This window comes from Quercus lobata, chromosome 10 (assembly GCF_001633185.2).
Source record: "Quercus lobata isolate SW786 chromosome 10, ValleyOak3.0 Primary Assembly, whole genome shotgun sequence".
NCBI classification, from domain to species: Eukaryota; Viridiplantae; Streptophyta; class Magnoliopsida; order Fagales; family Fagaceae; genus Quercus; species Quercus lobata.
Genome location: NC_044913.1, coordinates 784,272 through 805,069, shown reverse-complemented (window position 1 = coordinate 805,069; position 20,798 = coordinate 784,272). Strand labels below are relative to the sequence as shown.

The 20,798-nt window shown below is 35.6% G+C and overlaps 1 protein-coding gene and 1 pseudogene across 2 annotated transcripts; one reads left to right on the top strand and one right to left on the bottom strand.

The window, feature by feature from the left end:
• Positions 1 to 752: 752 nt before the first annotated feature.
• Positions 753 to 3,287, top strand: LOC115963452 (annotated as a pseudogene).
• A 10,548-nt stretch (positions 3,288 to 13,835) lies between these two features.
• On the bottom strand, positions 13,836 to 19,250 carry LOC115962930 (auxin response factor 2A). Of its 2 annotated transcripts, none has more exons than XM_031081817.1 (15): positions 18,559 to 18,739; positions 18,324 to 18,436; positions 17,916 to 18,011; positions 17,775 to 17,831; positions 17,524 to 17,679; positions 17,342 to 17,426; positions 17,048 to 17,138; positions 16,799 to 16,963; positions 16,519 to 16,638; positions 16,328 to 16,403; positions 16,079 to 16,250; positions 15,019 to 15,962; positions 14,743 to 14,933; positions 14,410 to 14,611; positions 13,836 to 14,190 (listed from the first exon to the last, which is right to left on the bottom strand). In XM_031081817.1, exons 1-14 carry the CDS (start codon positions 18,737 to 18,739, stop codon positions 14,434 to 14,436), a joined length of 2,625 nt encoding a protein of 874 aa, XP_030937677.1. In that variant the 3' UTR covers positions 13,836 to 14,190; positions 14,410 to 14,433. The 2 variants fall into 2 exon arrangements, with proteins under 2 accessions (XP_030937677.1, XP_030937676.1); XM_031081816.1 differs by having other exon boundaries at positions 13,839 to 14,174; positions 18,559 to 19,250.
• Positions 19,251 to 20,798: the final 1,548 nt, after the last annotated feature.

Below are 20,798 nucleotides of genomic sequence, written 5' to 3'. Positions count from 1 at the left end.
AGTTGCCATCAGTAGGATGCCGACGTCAAGTTTGCAAGGGACCCTGCAAATGAGCTTCATTTTTGTGTCGAAAGTGGTCTGTTGACTTTTCTATTAGCTTCCTTTTTCTTTAGTTTTCATATGCTGAACTCAGTTTTGTTTTGATCTGGTTTGCTATTTTGCTTTTCATAATTTCTTCAAGAGATTTCAATGTTGAAACCTCCCAATCACTGGAAGCAGTATACATTAATTCTGGGGACAATCCATTTGAGCTCCTTAAGGATTCTATCAAGTATGTTCACTTAATTGGCCTTTCTTATATTGTGTGTCAATATAAAGTACTCATCTACATAATCTAACAGTTCCACATGTATAATGATGTAGGATACTAGAGAAGCACAAAGGTACTTTAGCCATATCCAAAACAAGAAGGTAATAAAAATCCAAAATACTTGACCAATTTGAGAGCATGTGTTTATTGTATTCCAATTAATTAACCTATTGTGTGATTGAGATTCCATTCCACTTGGACTGGTTTGGATGGTGCACTTGGGATGCTTTCTACTCTGAAGTCAGTCCACAAAGAATCAAAGAGGGTCTTCAAAGGTACAATAAAAAAGTCACATGTGTTTGAGTCAGTTACTTGAGTAAAAGGTTCACCAATTAGTCTGAAACTTAATCCATAATTTAATTATTGTTCTCTTTTGTATTCTGAAATCTTCAGTTTCTTGGAAGGAGGCTGTTTATCTAAATTTCTGATCTGATCATTGATGATGGATGGCAAGGGACAGTAAATGAGTTCAGCAAAGAAGGTGAACCATTTATTGAAGGGACACAGTAAGTCTTCATTCTTTTACAAGTTCATTTACCTTCTATAAACTAGAAGCAATCTATATCAGTTTGTTATCATCCACCTTATATCTTTGGTTGATCCATAGGTTTGCAATCAGATTGGTGGACATCAAAGAAAACAATAAGTTCAAGAGTTTGGGTTCAGATAATACATGCATTGATCTCCATGATTTTATTGATTCAATCAAAGACTAATATGGAATAAAGTTTTCCAATCTGGAAGTGGAATTCTATTTTTGTTTAAGATCTAGTTAAAACTCGGTAATTTTGAACATGGAGACCTAATTATCTATTCAGATTTGTTTAAGTGTGTCATGCTTTAGCTGGTTATTGGGGTGGTGTGCTTCCATCATCAGAAACAATGAAAAAGTACAATCCAAAGATTGCCTATCCAATTCACTCACCTGGTAACTCAGGAAAATTTAGAGACATTGCCATGGACAGCTTGGAAAAACATAGTGTTGTGATTATAGAACCCCAAAAAATATGAGTTTTATAATGACCTCCACAGCTATTTTTCAAGCTGCAGTGTGGATGGAGTCAAGTTTGTTATTCAGAATTTGATGGAAACTTTAGGTTCTGGGGTTGGTGGATGGGTTTCATTGACTAGATTCTATGAAGAAGCACTTGAGCAATCTATTGCAAGGAACTTCAAGTACAATAACCTGGTTTGCTGCATGAGTAACAATTCTGACTCAATCTATAAGTTTGCCTGCTCTCTTGATTTCATACACATAATCTTATGTTACCAAGTTGGAATGTAGTTTCTCATTGAGTTTGTTGTTCTCAGTTTAAAGGAGACTGCAGTTGCAAGAGCATCAGAGGATTTCATGCCAAGAGAACCAACATTTCAGACTTTACATATTGCTTCTGTGGCTTTTAATAGTCTTCTTCTAGGGGAGATTGTGGTGCCAGATTGGAACATGTGACATGTGACATGTAAGATTTCCTACACATTATTATTCCCTGCAACCAAATAACTGCAAGAACTAGTTTTGATTGATAAAATTGCTAAATCATTTAATCTATAGTACTCATAATAAGATTTTCAAAATTGACTTGACATGCTATACATATCTGACCCACATAATTATCCAACATCTATTGCATTTCTACAATGTAGTGGAGGCTTAAAACCACATGAGTTGCGAAATCTAAAGTGTTTTGTCTTTCTTTATTCAGAGCAAACATGATACAGCTGAATTTCATGCTGCAGCAACAGCAATAGGTGGGTGTGCAGCACATGTAAGGTGAGATACAAAAGCATAGATTCTGATTAAATTTATATGTCTTTGAATGACAATGATATTTTATGCTTAGCTTCAACTCTCCATTGGTGAGGAAGAAAATTCTTATGGGTTATTCAATTTCAATATAGTGACAAGCCTGGCAAACAAGATTTCAAAATTCTCCGAAAGCTAGTATTTCCTGATGGGTCAGTCTTAAGATCTAGATATGCAGGCTGGCCAGCTCGAGATTGTTTATTTTTGGACCCAGTTTTGGATAGGAAAAGGTGAAGTAATTTCTTAAGTTCTTATTTTCTCAATCTGAGACTGAATTATTTCTTCAATTTAAAATCAATGTCTCCTAATTACCATGCGCATTGACTATTAACAGCATGTTGAAAATATGGAATTTGAATAAGTTATCCGGGGTCATAGGTGTTTTTAATTGCCAAGGAGCAGGAAGTTGGCCACATAACGAAGTAGCTCAAGATATTTGTAATGCCACATCTACTTCTTCATCCATTGCATGTCACGTGAGTCCCCATGATGTTGAATTTCTTGAAGAGGTAGCTAATGAAAGTTGGAATGGAGATTGTGCAATACATGCCTTAAAGGTTAACTTTCTAGTCCATGTTAATTTTACCAAAGAAATTGCATCTAAAATCAACTTCTCTAGAATCACATCAGGTCTATTATATTTCAGGATCTGTTACTAAATTGCCAAGGAAAGGTTTACTCGAAGTGTCCTTGAAAACTCTTACATGTGAGCTATATACCATCTCTCCAATCAAGGTAAGTGGTTTAACTGACATTTCTTTCCTATGAATTTTCTTACTATTTAGGTTAATGTAAATCATGTCCTTATGTTGTGAACAGGTTTTTGGTAATGATCTTCTCTTCGCTCCATTGGGATTTCTTGACATGTACAACTCAGGAGGGGCTGTAGAAGCTCTGAACTGCACCAAGGATCTTTCAAGTTGCACAATAAAAATCAAAGGGTGAGGCTGTGGCCTGTTTGGAGCCTATTTGAGCACCAAACCAAAATGTTGTATGGTAAATACTAAATATGAAAGAAGAGGAATTCACATACAATACTGAAGATGAATTATTGACAGTTAAAATTCAAGGTTAATACAAATTAAGAGACATTGAGCTTGTCTATCGAGGTGTCTATATCCAAGGAATTATGCAATAGATGAGGGGCTTTGAAGGGTTGAATGTGAAGAACATAATGTGGGTATCTGTTCTAAACAGATTTAGATAAAATGTATAACGTAAACAACTTATTTACTTGAATATAAATATGCAATATTGATGTTAGGTGATTTGTTTTTCCCGAAAACAGGAATTGATCTCAGTCTGTTTTTATAACTTGTGGGAGTTATGTTTCAATCTCTGACATATCAAGCATCATAGTAAAACATTTCTTCTTTATTGCTGGGCATATGGGAAATATCATTATAAGTAAGCAATGGTAAATATTCTTTTGTGTAATTGAACGATTTTAGAAAATAATAATAATAATAATACATGCCGCAATTGGTCAATTTGGTGACTAAAGGAAAAGAGGTTAAATTATTGCTACTTTAAATGCTGGCCAGTAACTGACATTGAGATGATACCATCAGAATTGCCGTCCAAATCAATTTGTAGTTACAAGGGAATTTTATTCCATGATACTAAGTTACCATTATAGATAAAAATTTTGCCTGACAACAATAGGCTTTCCATTTATTGATATTTAATTTTTAATTTTGGATTGTAACAGGTTTTCTTGTCTCGAATTCATGACTAACTCACTTCACCGTGAAATTTTACACTGCATGTGCATATTGGTCTTAACAGAGAAAGAAATGAACCTACTACATGGGCTTCATGCTCTGTCATAAGAAAGGATGTTTAGCATGAGGCTTAGCCTAAAGCCATATGTGTCAACACCATCGCATGTTTTAAACCAAATGTTAAGGCCTTTGGCTAACATCTGTTTAGCCATTATATTTTGGCCTTATCTCTTTGGACAACGATATCCTTTCCACTTGTGTAACTCGGGAGGGGCAGTAGACCAAATTCACGGAGATCAAACCTGTGACAAAATTTCAATCATAGTGGTGGCTATTTTAGCCATTTAAGGCCAAGTGAGAAGAGATTCTCTAAAAACTAAAAAAGAAACTCCACTTCGATGTGAAGAAAATAAATACCACTTCGAGATGACAAATTACTACTTTATTCCAGCAAATTATTCCAGAAGCTTAATAGTTTATAAAGCATATGAAAAAGGCTTGCATCATAAGCCTGAAAATACTAGACAAACAAATAGTAAAGAAAAACTTCTACTGATCCAAGTCTATATCTTGAAAAACATTTTTGACCTCTTCCCACTCTAAATTGGCCCTTTCAGTGATAGAAGTAGCTTCTTTTCGGGAGAGTCCAAATCTCTGCTTGAGATTTGGACCATGTCTCGTAAGCTTCATCAATACTTCTTAGAGTTCTTCTACATATTCACGAGCATCAACTACCTTTTTTGTCGCACTGTCAAGGATCTCTGATTTTTTGCGCTGTTTGTTTTTCAAACTTGAGTCTTCAGCTTGCTTTAACTTGGCAGCATTAAGTTGATAATTGAAATCATCAAAATTTGGAAACTTCACTATATGATCTTTAAGTAACTGCTTTACTTGCTCCAAGGTTGCCTCTGCTGTAGAGAACTTAGAAGCTGTGGTGTCGAAGCCTTTTGAAAATAGCTGAAGCGGAACCCATTTGTTTCTATCCTTCTTAACCATGCAAGGAAGAAGCAAATTACATAAACTTACAAAATCCTCTTTGGTGCAGAGAATAGGGATGGGTTCCGCTCCAGCTATTTTCAAAAGGCTTCGACACCACAGCTTCTAAGTTCTCTACAGCAGAGGCAACCTTGGAGCAAGTAAAGCAGTTACTTGAAGATCATAGAGTGAAGTTTCCAAATTCTGATGATTTCAATTATCAACTTAATGCTGCCAAGTTAAAGCAAGCTGAAGACTCTCAAGTTGAAAAACAAACAGCGCAAAAAATCAGAGATCCTTGACAGTGGCTAGAATAGTTTCTACATCTCTCCTGCTTTCTTCATCTTCTCTCTTTTTATTATAGTCTTCTCCCTTCTTGGCCTCATCTTCTTTCTCTTCATTTCCTTTTCCTTGTGTTTGTTCCTCAGTTTTATTTTACTTCTGATGATGGATCTTCTACTTCCATACCCACTTCAGTTGATATATATTCATCATCTTCCTCACATTTCTCCTCTTCTCTCTCAGTATATGGTTCAAAGGAACTCTCCAAACCATCAGTCTCCATTACTTCTGATGATGGATCTTCTACTTCCATACCCACTTCAGTTGATATATATCCATCCTCCTCCTCCTCACATTTCTCCTCAAATGGCAGAAACAATTAATCAACATTGAGGAGAACATTTTAGATTCAAATCCATATACAAAGTAATCACGGTCGAATAATACTTTATTGGTGCAATTGCAAAATATAAACTAATGAAATCTATAATTGCCGACAAAAGATTCATATGCAGCAGTTTATCAAACGGAACTAAACCATGATCAAAGTCTTTGTATCGAATTCTCACATAATTCATGAACTGATCTGGGTTTTCGACTTTATAACTACTAGCAATAGCAGAAGTTGTACAAGTAGTATTAACAGAACAAGTAGGAACATGAAATGAAACCCTTACACAAAAGGGGAGACAACAAGTTGGAACATACACAGATCTGGTGGGTAAAGATGCACACGCATTTCTCCACATCATAGACTGCCGCCGCTTCCTTTCTCTCAACAAAAATGATAAAATACATTAACCTAAAATGCTGCTTATATAATGGAATATGGACTCATTTTCTTTCATGGGCTCAAAAACAGCACCAAGCTATTAAGCAAACTTGGAAACGTGAGTCAATGTGTGTGTCCCTCCCGCACGGGACACATCCATTGGGTGTCAAAACTACGAAGGAGTGTGTACTATGTTTGATTTTGTGTCCAAGAAGCAAGTAAAGCAGTTTGGATTTTAAATGAAAATGGGATTTGGGCCTGATTGTTTCAGAGGCATGAGCGTGGCCCAGGTGGAGATGAATAATATAATGATTGTGTCAAAAAACTACTGTTATTAAAGATGTCCAAATCATGTCGTACTTGTAAAGATATAGGCAATGCAATCTGTAACTTCCACTAGTTAAAGATATTATTATTATTATTTTTTTATTTTTTGGGCAATCTCAAATTGGAAGGCAATGTGAAACTTAAAAGTCTGGAGACAGAGACTAATTTTTTAAAATTATTTTTTTCTTTTTTTAAATATGATTTTTTTTTATTTAAGGAAATGCACCTAAAAAATTAAGAATAAATAATAAAAATACTTTTAACAACAAAAGTTCCAACCATGTCTTTTATCCTTGAGACAAAAAGTTTTTTTTTTTTTTTTTAACCCAAATCTAAGTTTTTTATTGTTCTATATATCAAGTTGGGAGTGCAACTAAGTTTGCTTTCATATTTGATATGGTTAGTTCTCTATTATGCAACTTTTTACTTAAGTCAAGTTAGTCGCTACAACTCAAAACAACAATGGCATTCAAACAAAACTTCCAACAACAAATTTAGTAGCGACTATAGTTTGAGGATACCAAAAAAAAGGGAAAAAAAAGAAGAGCAAAGCCTTTTAGAATAATAACTTTCAATTTTATCATTTCAAGTAAATTTAGTAATAATTGTATTTGTATATTCTTAATTGAATAAAGGATATGCTTGTGTCTCTTTTTGTCTTTCGATCATTCTCTTTCCTTTTTTTTTTTTTTTTTTTTTGAATGCTCAATCTATCACTCTTTTAATCTTTATATTTGTTAATATTTTGCCAAAGTTTTGTAACTTAGGAGTATTATTAGATGTTCTTCATGAAGAGAACTTAGGTTTAAATCCTCTCTTCCCCATGTGTGATAAATAGGAATATAAAAAGATTTAATAATGTTTGCAAATGATAGTTATTACTTATCTTTTTCTTTTTCTTTTTCTTTTTTGATTATTTGATAGCCAAGAGCTTTGTAGCTATATTGGTTGGCCCCTTTAGTATGTTCATGACATTCACAGTTCAAATTCCCCTTCTCCCATTATAACTTTCGAAGATTAGATTCAAATTAAATCGTAAATAAATTTTACAAAAGTTATATTACTCAGTACCTTTTTTTTCATGATAATAGTTTGCTAAACACATAGTTGGAATAATTTTATTTGCTACAACTATCACACTTACCAAATATTAAGGTGGTCTTTTTGAATATCAAGGTGATTAGGCATTAAAAACTCACAAATATATAAAGAACTCTTTTTTTTTTTTTTTTAATATACTAAATGGTTAACCTTATAGATTTAACAGTAAATGGCAACTTATTATTTTGAAAATTTTCATGTGATTAACTTATAAATAGATATTAAATAAAATCATGGATCCAAGAATATAGTAACATAAACCAAACTATTTAGTGTTAATAGCTCACAAAAATATAGTATTAATCCAAGTGCAATAAAAATTTACTACCATAGGGTTAAGGGGAACATGAATGGTCCGAGGAGGAGTACATGGTTATGGGTGATTCCAGTTTAGAATCTCATGAGTGAGGTAAGAGTGGGAAGGTGGTCTGAGGAGGAATATATCCTCGGATAGGCTAAGCATGGCTCAAACATGCATCCAGATAATCAAGGTAACCTTTTGGGAAACTCCAATGATAGGGACATGCCTCTTGAATGTCTAGAGAGAATGAGAGCTAAGAAATATCTTGGGAAAAAGCTACTGCCACTGTAGGGAACTGCATTGAATTCCCTGCAGTTAACTTTCTGGCCGTATTTATGTGAAGAAGACCTTTGAACAGTGTTACCTTGACTACCACAACTCATAGAAAGCCAAAGAGAGTGTCTGATGGGACAGGTATAGGAATGGCAATGGGTCGGGTTCGGACCGGGTTTTTTCATACCCGGACCCGACCCGCGGGTCTATCCTAAAAACCCGAACCCGGCCCGTTTATTAAACGGGTTTTTTTCTTAACCCCAAACCTGACCTGTCGGGTACCCATGGTGTCTTAACCCCTAAACCATGGCCCAATCCAAAAAAAAAATTGCCTAAAGCCTTCATACTGTGGCCCAATAATTTAAAAAAAAAAAAAAAATTGTTTGCCCAGATTTATTGTTTTTGAAAATGTGTTTGATAGATTTAAGGCTTGAATCATGAATCTGGGCAAACATAATTTTTTTTTTTTTTTTATATACTAGCAGGAGTATACTTAGGTAGAGAAAATCAAAGAAATCAAAGAATAAAATACCCACATACAAAAATTGTTGAAAAATAATAAATATTTGAGGATCGGCAGAGAAAATCAAAGAATGAAATTGAAAACTTGAAAAATAAAAAGACCCACCAGGATGATCATCAACATAACTTTGCTAACATTTTGCTCTAATTCTCATGGTATTTAATATTAAGTATTAGTGAAATGATTGGATAACCTCTCTGTGTCTGGCATTTGTGGTGGAGGGATTTGTCATATTCAAAGAACAAGATGATCATCAACATAACTTTGCTGACATTTTCCTCTAATTCTCATAGTATTTAATATTAAGTATTAGTGAATTGATTGGATAAGCTCTCTGTGTCTGGTATTTGTGGTGGTGGGTTTGTGTTTTGTCTTTGTATTATCTTTTTGCATGTACATGCTTCTAAAAATGGTGACACAAAACGAAGATGGCCTAGCCTTTTGGCCGGATTCTGTTCAGTCATCATGACTGGAATTACCACCAAAAGCTGTTGTTTCATGGCTTAAGCACAACAAGTGAGTTAAAAAATACAAAAAAAAAAAAAGGACATTAAAAATTAGAAATATGAACCCTAAAAATGTAATAAATCCTCTTGAGTCCACTTTGGTTCTTTCTTTTCTTTTTCTTTTTAATCTGTCCACTTTGGTTCTATTTGTTCCTATTAGGTCCATTCGGTCCACATTGGTCATATTCTATCCACTTCAATCTCATTTGGTCTATGTTAGGACATATGTGTTTCACTTATTAGGAACATATGTCACTACTTTATATAATTGACTTATCCTTTAACAAAACGCACTTTACTTGTATTTGGGTAGATTTAGGATGTGTTTAAATACTTCAAAAAACCATATTTCAAGATCAAGTGTTGAAGCCTTAAAGTCTGTCCAAGAAAACAAGTTGATAGTGCAAATTCATTAAAGCTCGATAGCTGCAGCTATCGAGCTTTAGGAAGCTGTTTCAAAGACTGGTGTGCTCGACACTTACTCGACAGCTGCTCGACACCTCCTATCTGTCGAAGTTTAAGAATTTCAAAATTCTAATTTGATTTTCTTGGGATACATGAATATGTCTTTGGACTTTCTTTTCTCCTAACCCTAGACATATAAAATGATTATTTTAAGGGCCGTCAAACAGTTCACAAGTTGCACAAGCATTGAGCAAACTCTGTTCAAGCAAATTGTGATCGGAGACAAAGTTCTTGCCCTAGTTCATCTCTTTCTCTTGAAGAAGTTGCTGTGTATGTGCACTGTAGGGTTTTGTGACCAAGTATCTTCTTAATCTTCATCATGTGGATGAACTGAAAAACTTTGCAACCAACAATCTTCTTAGTTGGTGATTGAAGTCACGTACTGGAATCTGCGCAATTGGTTAGTCACATACTTGGGAGTTGTGCATCAGAAAGGGGAACTGTTACTACAGAATAAGTCCAATTGGGTATTGGGGTAAGGGTTCAACTGTAAGTTGGTAAGGTACTTGGGATTCCTTTACTTGTAACCGCTTATTGTGATAATAGTGGATTTTCGGGAGTGGTGACCTAAAAATCACCCAATGGGGTTTTTGCCATTAAGTTTTCCCCATTCGTAAACAAATCACCGTGTTATTTATTTTTCGCTGCATATTTAGTGTATTGGTGATTTGTTTGTGCTACCATATTTTTGCATGATAAATTGATTAATTAATAACTTGGCTAATTAATTAATTAAATTCTATCACAATAGGTCATTCAGTTTGTGGCCTATCAGTCTATTTTGTTCACTTTGGTCCTATTTAGTCGACGTTGTTCCTATTTGGTTTACTGTGGTCCTATTCAGACCAACTTGATCCAATTCAGTCTTATATGTTCCTATTCGGTACATTATGTCCACTTTGGTCCTAATCTATCCATTTGTTCTTATTTGGTCCACATTGGTCCACTCTATCCTATTCGGTCCACCTTGTTCCCAGTTGGTCCATTTTTGTGTACTTACATATAAGGAAAAGACATGTTTAAGCTAAGAATACATATTCTAAACCCAAATTTATTATAAAAAAATATAAATCTCAAACTTGTAATACCTAAATTCTTAAGCATAACATTTATTATTGCTACACTTTTGTTGAGCCACATTAACGTAGCATTTCAGTCCACTTCAGTCCAACTAAATTTAAGTGAAAGTTTTTTTGAACCTTTAGGGTATGAATTTACATATATAATCTTTAAGGTAGTTACTCATTTGTTTTAACGTCATTACTTTTAAATGAATTGCATGAGATTGATTATACCTTCAAGCAAAATATATATATATATATATATATATATATATATATGTATATATAGTATGTATAATTTTTATTTAAATAAATTATTCAAATTTGCATTCTCTTATAAGAGATTATTATGATAATCAAAACTCATAACAAACCTACACTAAATATGTATAATTTATTCTCTAAATTTTATTGAAGATAATTTGTTCTCCCTAAAAATTGAACAATTTCAATAAATAATTTTTATCATTCTATTTTTTTTTAACTTTATTAATTGAGTTAATTAGAACTCACAAAATGAGGCATCAATCAAGAATTAAAAGGGGAAGAGGAATGTCACAAAATATTTAGAATTAAAAATATGAAAGTTATTTCCTTGTCAAAACATTTATTTTTTCATCTATTCAACCGCATGCTAATATAGAAATTACTCAAATTAGTCAGAGAAGCCTCCCAAACTCCCAGCTTCCTAGGTAGGTTCCCCTTTTTTCTTTTCTTTTATTTTTTAACTTTTTATAAGTTTGGATATATGGAGAGAAAATAATTAGTTAAAATAGTAATCAAAAAAAAATATATATATATATATATATTTTAAAGAAAAGCTAAAAAGTAGTGGCAACCAATACTCTTCGGCTCTTTGCTTGCATGAGGTGACTAGTACTTGCACTTAAGTCCCTACTTTTATTTTTGTGCCAGAAGAATGGGCCTAGGCCTTTAAAGGGAAAAAAGGATCACCTTATCTCAACAGACCCATACGAGCTTTGACAGCCATAACCTCCGAAGAATGGAGTGGACCACCACCTTGCTTGCATTATTTGAGAGACCTGTCACAGTATTGCAACTCAAAATGTTAAAGTCTAATTTAATCTAGTCCCATACTAAACTAAATTTGGTTTTCCAATTCTGGTATCCACACCGGTTCAACACATAGTAGTTATAGTGCCACATAAAATGACACAACTTTTATCACAACTATCCTATGTGTCAAATTGTGATTGATTACATGTCACTTTTATATAGATTCATCACTTTTTTTCCACCACTCAGTCTATCACATAGATAGTTGTGACACAAATTGTGGCATTTTATGTAGTCCGCACTAGTTCAATATAGAGTATTTTTGGTACACATAAAATGCCACAACTTTTGCCACAACTATCTTACATGTCAGACTGCGATTGACTACTTGTCACTTTTATATGGATCCACCACTTTTTCTCTACTACTCAATCTATCACGTAAACAGTTATGGCAAAAATTGTGGCATTTTATATAGTTTACACCAATTTGATATAGAGTAGTTTTGGTACCACATAAAGTGCCACAACTTTTGCCACTTGCCTCAATTGTCCTACATGTCAAACTGTAATTGATTACCTGTCACTTTTATATAGATCCACTGCTTCTTCTCTACCACTAAGTTTGTCACATGGAAAGTTACAACACAAATTGTGGCATTTTAGGTGGTCTTAGAATTTTTGTTCGATACACATATGATTCGCATGCAAATTCGACAAAGTTCTTAAGTTGGGTTTAACAGTCTTAGCATTTGGAAAAACCACCACAAAGTTGTTGACTTGGTAATACCAATATAGATGGCTGCCTCTTTAAGCGTAGGAATGAAGGCATCTCCCCACTTTCTACTGAGAGAACAATTCTCATTGTTCTATTTCTCTAGCTTTTGCAACATTAGTAGTAAGAAAGCGGTAGCTAGCTATTCGTTTAAGGGTTCAAGTGAGTGACAAAGTCAAAAGCAACATATAAATGTCAAGGTTCTTGCATTGTAGTTTTGATTCTAAGTAGATTGCATGGTAAGGGTGGCAATATTTTACACTAGTAAACACAGACATGAAGTCCATAGGTTAATGCTTACACTTAACAAGTCGGTATCAAATTTGGGTCGACACAAATTGGCCCATTAATAAACAAATCAATTTGAGATTGACAAGCAAAACCCACTCCAACCTGTTTTAACTAAAATTTAATTTTACCCTTTTACCTTTCAAATTTTGAAGGCTGTAATTATAGTTTATTTTTTGGTGACTTCACTTGGAATTAGATTGTATATTTTATAAATTCTATAAAATATGAAGATTGTTAACGGGTTATTCATGTTAAGTTAATATGTTAACCTAACTACAAACATATTTGCGAAGTCATGTCGGGTTATTCATGTTAAGTAAATATGTTAACCTGACTACAAGTCATGCCAACCCTATCACGACTCATAAAAGTCTCTCATATAAACAGGTTAAGCAAGTCGAGTTATGTCAAACATATTATTATTTAGTAAATAGGTAGTGTTACGGTTGAAGGATCTAATAATAAAGTGTTCATGTGACTCATAATAGTCTAAAACTCACTCATGATTCAACCCAACATAAGCTACCACACGTGATTGGTAATAATTGTAACAAGACCAAATTTTTGTTGGGACTCAGGAGCTAGTGAGGCTCAGAGGCCAGTTAGGAAATACACACTTCCACGTGAGGGCATTGGTTGGTACCAAACCAAAAAGGAGAGAGTTAGTAGAAACAGTAATGGAGAAAACATACGCATGAAAACCAGGACCCTCTCCAGCTAATAGTGTTTGATTTTTGACCCTACACACATATCAGTTAAATATGGGGCACCCAAAATTAATTTCAACGACACAGTGATTGTTCCCGTACCAACACTATTGAAGAACTGGGGCAGTGGGGGCTTTTTTTTTCAGTATACTTAAGTAACCAAACTGCAACGTTTCTTCAAGGCTCTCCAACCCTTTTGATAAAAAAGAAAAATAAAAATATATAGCTAGAAATGTGTGCCTCAGGTTCAGATATCATATCCCACACCCACAAACTCGTTTGAAGAATGATTGGTTAAAACAAAATGAGCAGCTTGGCTGATGGCTACCCAACCTTTTCTATGTGGGCACAGATTCCCTGAAGAATGTGACTACCAAAAATCATCCCACATGCGAAGGACAGAAACACCTGTTTATGATGCTTCCCTTCCCAAACAACAAGAAGTAGGTCGACTTTCACCATCACCATAATAAATAACACACTTATTATTATCTGTTACTTTGGTTACTCGTTTCAATTTGCACCCATACCAAAAATACCACAATTTCAAACAGAAAATGCACCCCTCACAATGATAAAAACTCTCATATGGTAATCCAAGATCAAAAATTTGAAAAAAACCAACAAAATTGAAACACTAGACGATTGTATTCTTCTTAACCAAAAACATTAGAACGATGTATGTTCTTACTTACATTAAATGGAGGATGGAAAGGCGGAGGTAATACAACTATGTACACAAAAGGGGGGATGTCACTCGCAAGATGAGGGTATACATATTTTATGTATATAACTGGGACACCATAAAATACTAACTCCGCAATGTCCAAAATTGGATATCTATATCTGATTTTAGAGACAAAGAAGCAGCTGATCTAAAAGAGGGTGAGACTCGCATCCATCTCAAAACTAGTTAACATTTCACCAACTGGAATGGCTGTACAGCACTCTCCTCCAAAGACTGCACACAAAAAAAACTGATGAACAGAAGACACATTGTTATCTACCATAAATCTGCTGAATAAGAATAACAAACTAGCAGTAATGTAACAATAACAAAATTGAATGGCATCGAGGGAGATAGAATGTGTCCAAGGTCATTAAAACATATTCCATTTTGTGATAAAGACCGCCCTGAGCACATTTCTATACCATGAAAGATATACTACCAACATGAGCAAACACATGGAACATACCTAAAATCCACAAGAGCCAGGGCCTCAACATTTCTCAGCAGTAGATGCTGGAGGAAATGTCTGAGATTTCGCTTCTTTCACATCCCCACCTTCAGCAGCAGATTGAAACTCCCCACCTTTAGAATTTAGGGTCCCTGGGTTCATTTTCTGTACCTCCTCTCGGGTATAGATGAAAATCTTGCGAACCATACCACAAAATTCCCTGAGATACACACACAAGATGCTTCAAGTTACTTGAGACCTCAGAGTAAAGAAGAAAAAGATACACAAGGGTATACGAATGCAATAACAATCAATAATATTTATTTAGATCAAGTCAAGATAAGTCCTTACTGCCAGGGATCATCCCCAACGAGCATCATATCACCCTCGTCGTCGGTATATACAATCATCCAATTCCTTTGGGGAGCCATTAGTTCACCGCCAAATTCAAACAACTGGTCCAATTCAGCAATCAGCTCCTCATAATTGTTAAACTTAGTTAGGTCCACGGATCGACCAAGTGCAATCCCCTGCTTGTGAACCTGAAATAAACAGCATTTGGTTTAGCAAGTTCAAACCAAATTTCCAATAGCAAAACTGACAATAACAATTAAGGGGGAAAAATACCTTAGTACAACTCCTAGTTGAACTGCCTAGTGATTTGCCTTGCACATCTCTTGAATGTTGCTGACAAGTTTGCACTGGCTTCTCCTTCTCATTAACAGGAAGTGGATGATCAGCTAATTTAGAGCCCCACTGTTCTGACTTTTGATCAATGTCAAGAGTATGAGCCTGGTGTGAAGTATTAAGCACATGACCCGTTGGCTCATTCATCATGTTCCTAGGTGCCACTACTGGCTCTGTTGTAACAGGATTACTGATAAGGGGTATGCCAAAGAGCTTGTAGTTCCCATCCTTAGGTTTCACAGCCTCACATTGTTGTACCAGCATGGGTTTTTGCATTGAGTCTCTTGAATGAACAGGATTCTCAAAACATTGGGATGGGGGAGGCATCATCCAGTTTCCTTGTGAGTGCTCAACTCTATGACATTGAAGTGCAGGATACTCAGTAGGGCCACCATATCTAGGATTGCCTTGTGCTTGATAAACTCCATCACCACCTTGCACAGGACCTTTCAGATTAGAGTCCGAAAAGTTAAGTGAGAGACTGGATGACATGAAGGACCACGGACTAGGAAGCAAGTTAAACTTGCCTTCCAGATTCACTGGTGGTTTTCTTAGAAGATTAACAGCTACTCCAGGTTGGTCAACAAAGGATGTACAAATCCCATTGGAGGAATCAGCAGTAGCCCCAAATCCTGACAATAAATCTGTGCAAGTTGGTTCATGCCTCCCTGAGGCCATCCAGCTCTCTGAACCATATCTTTTTGATGCCGAACCCGCATCATTCTTTTCATCATCTAGTGAAGGTGGCCACACAACAGACTTTTCAGCTGTGTCAGCCTCATTGCTCTCTGCAAAATTGCCTCTCAAGGTCGAGAACTCTTGACCTTGCAAGACCCTAGAAAACCCACTTACTGGTGAATGGTCTAGAGTCACTTTTGATGAACCTAATCATTTTGCAAAGTTCAAAATAATAAGATATACACATTAAACCTCAGTTAATCTCTACAAAACTGCAAATGAAAAATAACCAGTTAGGTTTACTATGCAGACAAGGTTCTACCTTCCCTGGTAAGAACAGAGGAGTCAGGAGATGATGGCACCATGGTTGATCGGGGCCTTTTTGGCCTTGACATTGGAAGGGGATTCAGTGCAGGAGGAGCTAGAGCAGGCTCTATTTTCCAAGGTGAAACTCTCTCTGGACGAGGTATAGTACTCGTTTCATCCCATCTCACCTAGAAGAATGAAAAAAGTCATTTTAGCATGCTAAAAATGTCAGTCATAAACACTGCTCCAAAGACTAAAATACTACCTTGAGGCATCTCCATTTGGATTTTTGCCACCTTTCGTGGTCCGCATCTTCAAGTCCAACTATGGTGCCAGTAAACCTATAGAATGAGAACTATGTATATCAGAAAACTTCACTCCATCCCCATACAAAGAAGAAATGGCCGCCATTTAACCTATAGGTACTTCAGGGGAAAAAACAAGGACTGACCATACCTTTGTTCAGGAGCTTCTTCACCTTCAAATCTCATTTTGAACCTCATCCCTATAGAGTAGTTATTCTTGATAGACTCCATATACTGATCGTAGGGAACAATAAACTCAGCAGGGCTTGTCCTGTCAGAAAACATTTATAAGCACTTCAGTCAATAACTTTAACCATAGCCCACCACTTGCAAAATCAAATATAAGATGCCCAACATTAGAAGAGTTATAATAAAAAAAATATATACTCAATTAACTTGCATTGCACAATGGACAGGCTTCAACCACACACCTAGGCTTGTAGTAAACAGTGAACATAGTTTTAGTCGAGATGGCATGCCATGCAGTGGCAAGTACACCGAGATGCATGCTGTGACTGGATATGACCGATGATGGAACATTACCCTGCTGTCTCATAGCACGTCTGACACCCACACGAAGCTCCCCATTCTCACCCCTGGTGGTTTTAAGTTACTCCCATGTTAGAGACAAGCAACACAAACGAAAATTGGAATGTCGTATGTATAAATAAAAAACAAACCTTAGGAATATAAATGCATCCCCAGCAACAAGCCTTTTTGAGCTTACAAAAACACTCCAACCACTTTGAAGCAAGTGCCTTCGCGGTTGACCTAGCAGTAATTTCTCAAGTTAATTTATAAATAGAAAACTAGAATGCATGGATAGATAATCCTTGTCATTAACAAAACCCAAACAACATAAATCATACAAACTTGAAGAAATATAACTGGTCTGCAATAAGTTTGCGCAAATGTTTATGAAGGTGGCAGACAATACTACATGTCATATATGAAGCTATGAATATAACCATTACCCCTAAAGATATGCCTGAACCGCCACTCATTTCCGTGCAAGTCCTTAGCGACCAACTCCTGGGTTGGAGGCTGCCTTGACATGTCCTGTCAAAAAAAAAAAAAAATGGAGCACCCACTTAGAATTTAATTTCGGTGTATAATCAATAATCTCTCAAAAGTTTAAAAGCTAATAAAACCCAACCAGTGGTGGGAGACATTCATCTGCATGCCGTCTCAACACTGAAAAACCACCGTGAGTGCTTGTATCCGAAGCCGTCAGTGTCTTACAAAACGAGTGTACATGAAATCGTGGCGGTGGAGGTGGCGGAGGTTCCTTCTCTGCCGCATTCTCATCTTGCTGCCATCAACAAAACATCAAATTAATAAGTTATCAAGCCTATTTCACTCCCTCCCAAATCAATTTACACTCAGATACCGCTCAAAGAAACTTACGTTTGCCTCGGGAATTAGAGTCACTTGTGCAAATACCTCATCCGTATCTGGTTCAGCCTACAATTCCCCCCCAAAAAAAAGTCAGCAAACCAAAAATGCTCAACATTCATAGATCAAAAACCCAAATGAAAAAATCACTACCTTCAATTGTACATTGATAACCCTGCAAAGGATCTTAGTAGGAAGATCATATAAAGGCATCTGCTTGTCCGCTACTTGATTAGTAGACGCCTCAACCTAAAATTAGGACATCCAAATCAAAACCCATCCAAAAAAAATAAAAATAAAAACATTACTTATTAAGCCACTTTGAAGTTTGAATAACAAAACCCAGAAACCAAAACCTCAAAACTATCAACAACAAAAAAAAAAAAAAAAAAAAAAAAAAAAAAAAACCTCAAACTCTCGCAACTGTCACACCCAAAAAAGAACAAAACCATAATAGTTATAAAAATAGAAAGACAAAAAAAATAAAAATTCAGACATGCAAAAACCATAACATAATTGAAGCTAAGGTGAAAAATGCTAGCTTTAGAGTTGAAAACGAACCTGTTCGATGTGGCCCTGAGGGAAATAGAAGACGCGCTCGTTTTCGCGAGGAACAGTGACGAGAGGACCAGCACAAGCGTGCCATAGCTCTCTGTAAAGCGCGGTTTCTGCGTCTATAAAAGAGCCCAGAAACCATGAAAAATCAGAGGTCAGAATCGGAATCGTTACCGAGTTAGGTCGGAAAATGAAACCGAGTTAAGCTCGTCGGAAAATTTTTTTTTTTTATTTTTTTTACCTTTACTGGTGCCGGAAAATGTAGAATGACCTTTTTGCCCTTCGCTACTGTTTCTACTATCACTGTTGTTGTTGTTGTTGTTGTTGCTATTGTTGTGGTGGTGGTGGTGGTGGTGGTGGTGGTGGTCGTTGTAGCCGGCGGTTGCCGGATTTCCTTTTCCGATTACCTCCGACGAAGACATTTCCGTTAGCTTCAACAATTACCACAGATCTCTCATCTGATAAAAAAAAACCTTCCCTTTCTTTCTCTCTCTTTCTCTCTCTAGAATTCGCAGCTCTCTCTCTCTCTTTCTCTTTCTTTCTCACACAAACGAGAATCAAAATTCCTTCAACCAAAAACTCCAAATCTCTTCGAATTCTACAGCTTCAAAGCTCAAACCAAAAGCTTTTCTCTCAAAGCTCTTCGAGTTCAACAGCTTCAGAGCTCAAACCAAGAACTCAATCACTCTCTCAGCTGAATCAAAGACCCTAGCACTTCAAAGAAACCTCAAAGCTAAGCTCTCTCTCTCTCTCTCTCTCTCTCTCTTCCTCTCAATTCTTCACCAATTCTCTCAACTTTCACTCTCTCTCTCTCTGTGAAAAAGCTAAGAATCGCTCACAAGCTCCAGAGCTCTCTCTCTCTCTGTTTGTTTCAACTTTCTATCTTTGTCTGAAACAAGGGGTTGGGTTGGAGAGGGCTTAACCAGGGTGGTCAAAACCTTGGGCAATAATTTCGACCGTGGTCAAATTTTAACCAGTTTGGACAATCACCGGCAGTTACCGGTTCGATAAGCTTTATCTAACCGGGAACAGCCGGTGAACTCAGAAAAAAAATAAATATGATAAAAAAAAAAAAAAAGAGAAAGGAACGGGGATTAATAAATAAAGGCGGCTGTGATGCGAAAAACGCCGTTGAAATGTGTCCAAATTTGGTTCGCTGAGCATGTAACGCCGTGTGTCTTGGCCGTTACTTTAAAACCAAAAAAGACATTATTATTATTATTAAAAAAAATAAAAAATAAAAGGTTGTTCTGTTTTTATGGGGAATTGGCTTTGTCGTGCTATTAACGAGCAAGGGTTAAGGGGTGGTGTGCGTAGTTCACACCCTCCTCCACTTACCCTTTTTTTTTTCTTTTTTTTTTTTCATGTTAACCATGGTTTACTTTTTTTACTTATTTTTTATTTTTTATTGGTATTAGCAGAGTCTAGTAGTATAGTTCCTTTATTTTTATTGATAATTTTATGTGGAGTCTATTCTATGAACAGCAGTTGTCTCCCATTTACGTACTGTATTTCTCATGCTGATAAATTACTACATACGAGTCTTTGTCTTTTCTTTTTCTTTTCTTTTCTTGATATATTGAAGTACGAGCAAAACTTAAGTTTAGGGCATGTCAGGATATCACTTATTTTGTTGAAACTGAAAACTTATTGTTAAAAGTACTGTAAATAAAAATAAACGTTAATTGAAATAATACAATGAGACTCATAAATAGTACCAAAAAGTGCAGTGGGGCTCATAAATAGTAGCAAAAATAAATTAAATAGTAAAATAATTTGAATTTATAATTCTTCCTAAACGCACACTTAGTGTGCGTTTGCGTAGTATTTTCAACAATAAGTTTTCAGTAAATAAGCAGTATTCAAATAGACCCTTAGTGTCTAACTGCACCGGAGGCGTGTTCACTCTTGATTATGTGTTTTCATCTCAACAAGTCAAATGCACTAGATGCACCGAACCTAAAGCATGTCATTGAAGCATTTTTAAGTTCTACCAAAAGAGCATTGTGACAAATATGGTATGTAATGACAAATTGGGATCTAGTGTGCAATTACATTGGATCCATCACTATAGTGACATGTGTTCACTTTTGATTATGTGTTATCATCTCAACGAGTACAATGAACTAAACTTAAGCCATATCTTTGAAGTATTTAGTTCTACCAAAAGAGCATCATGACAAATATAGGATGTAATGAATTTGTTTTTTTTACTCTAGTTCCTTCTATCTTTACCTTACTTACAAAGATGAATAAGGGTTACCTTTTAGTTTTGGGCATGGTTAACAATTGTCGAATTGCATTGATTAAACTTAAAATTGAGAATTTATTACAATCAAGCAACTTTTTTAAAGAATTGAGCAACTTACCGTTAAAGGAGTATTTGTTTATTAATTTTTGCTACTTTCCAATACAATAGGTTTCGATTGATTCTTCCTTATCAAGTGCAATTGAGCATCTGTTAGCATATTCCATTCACTT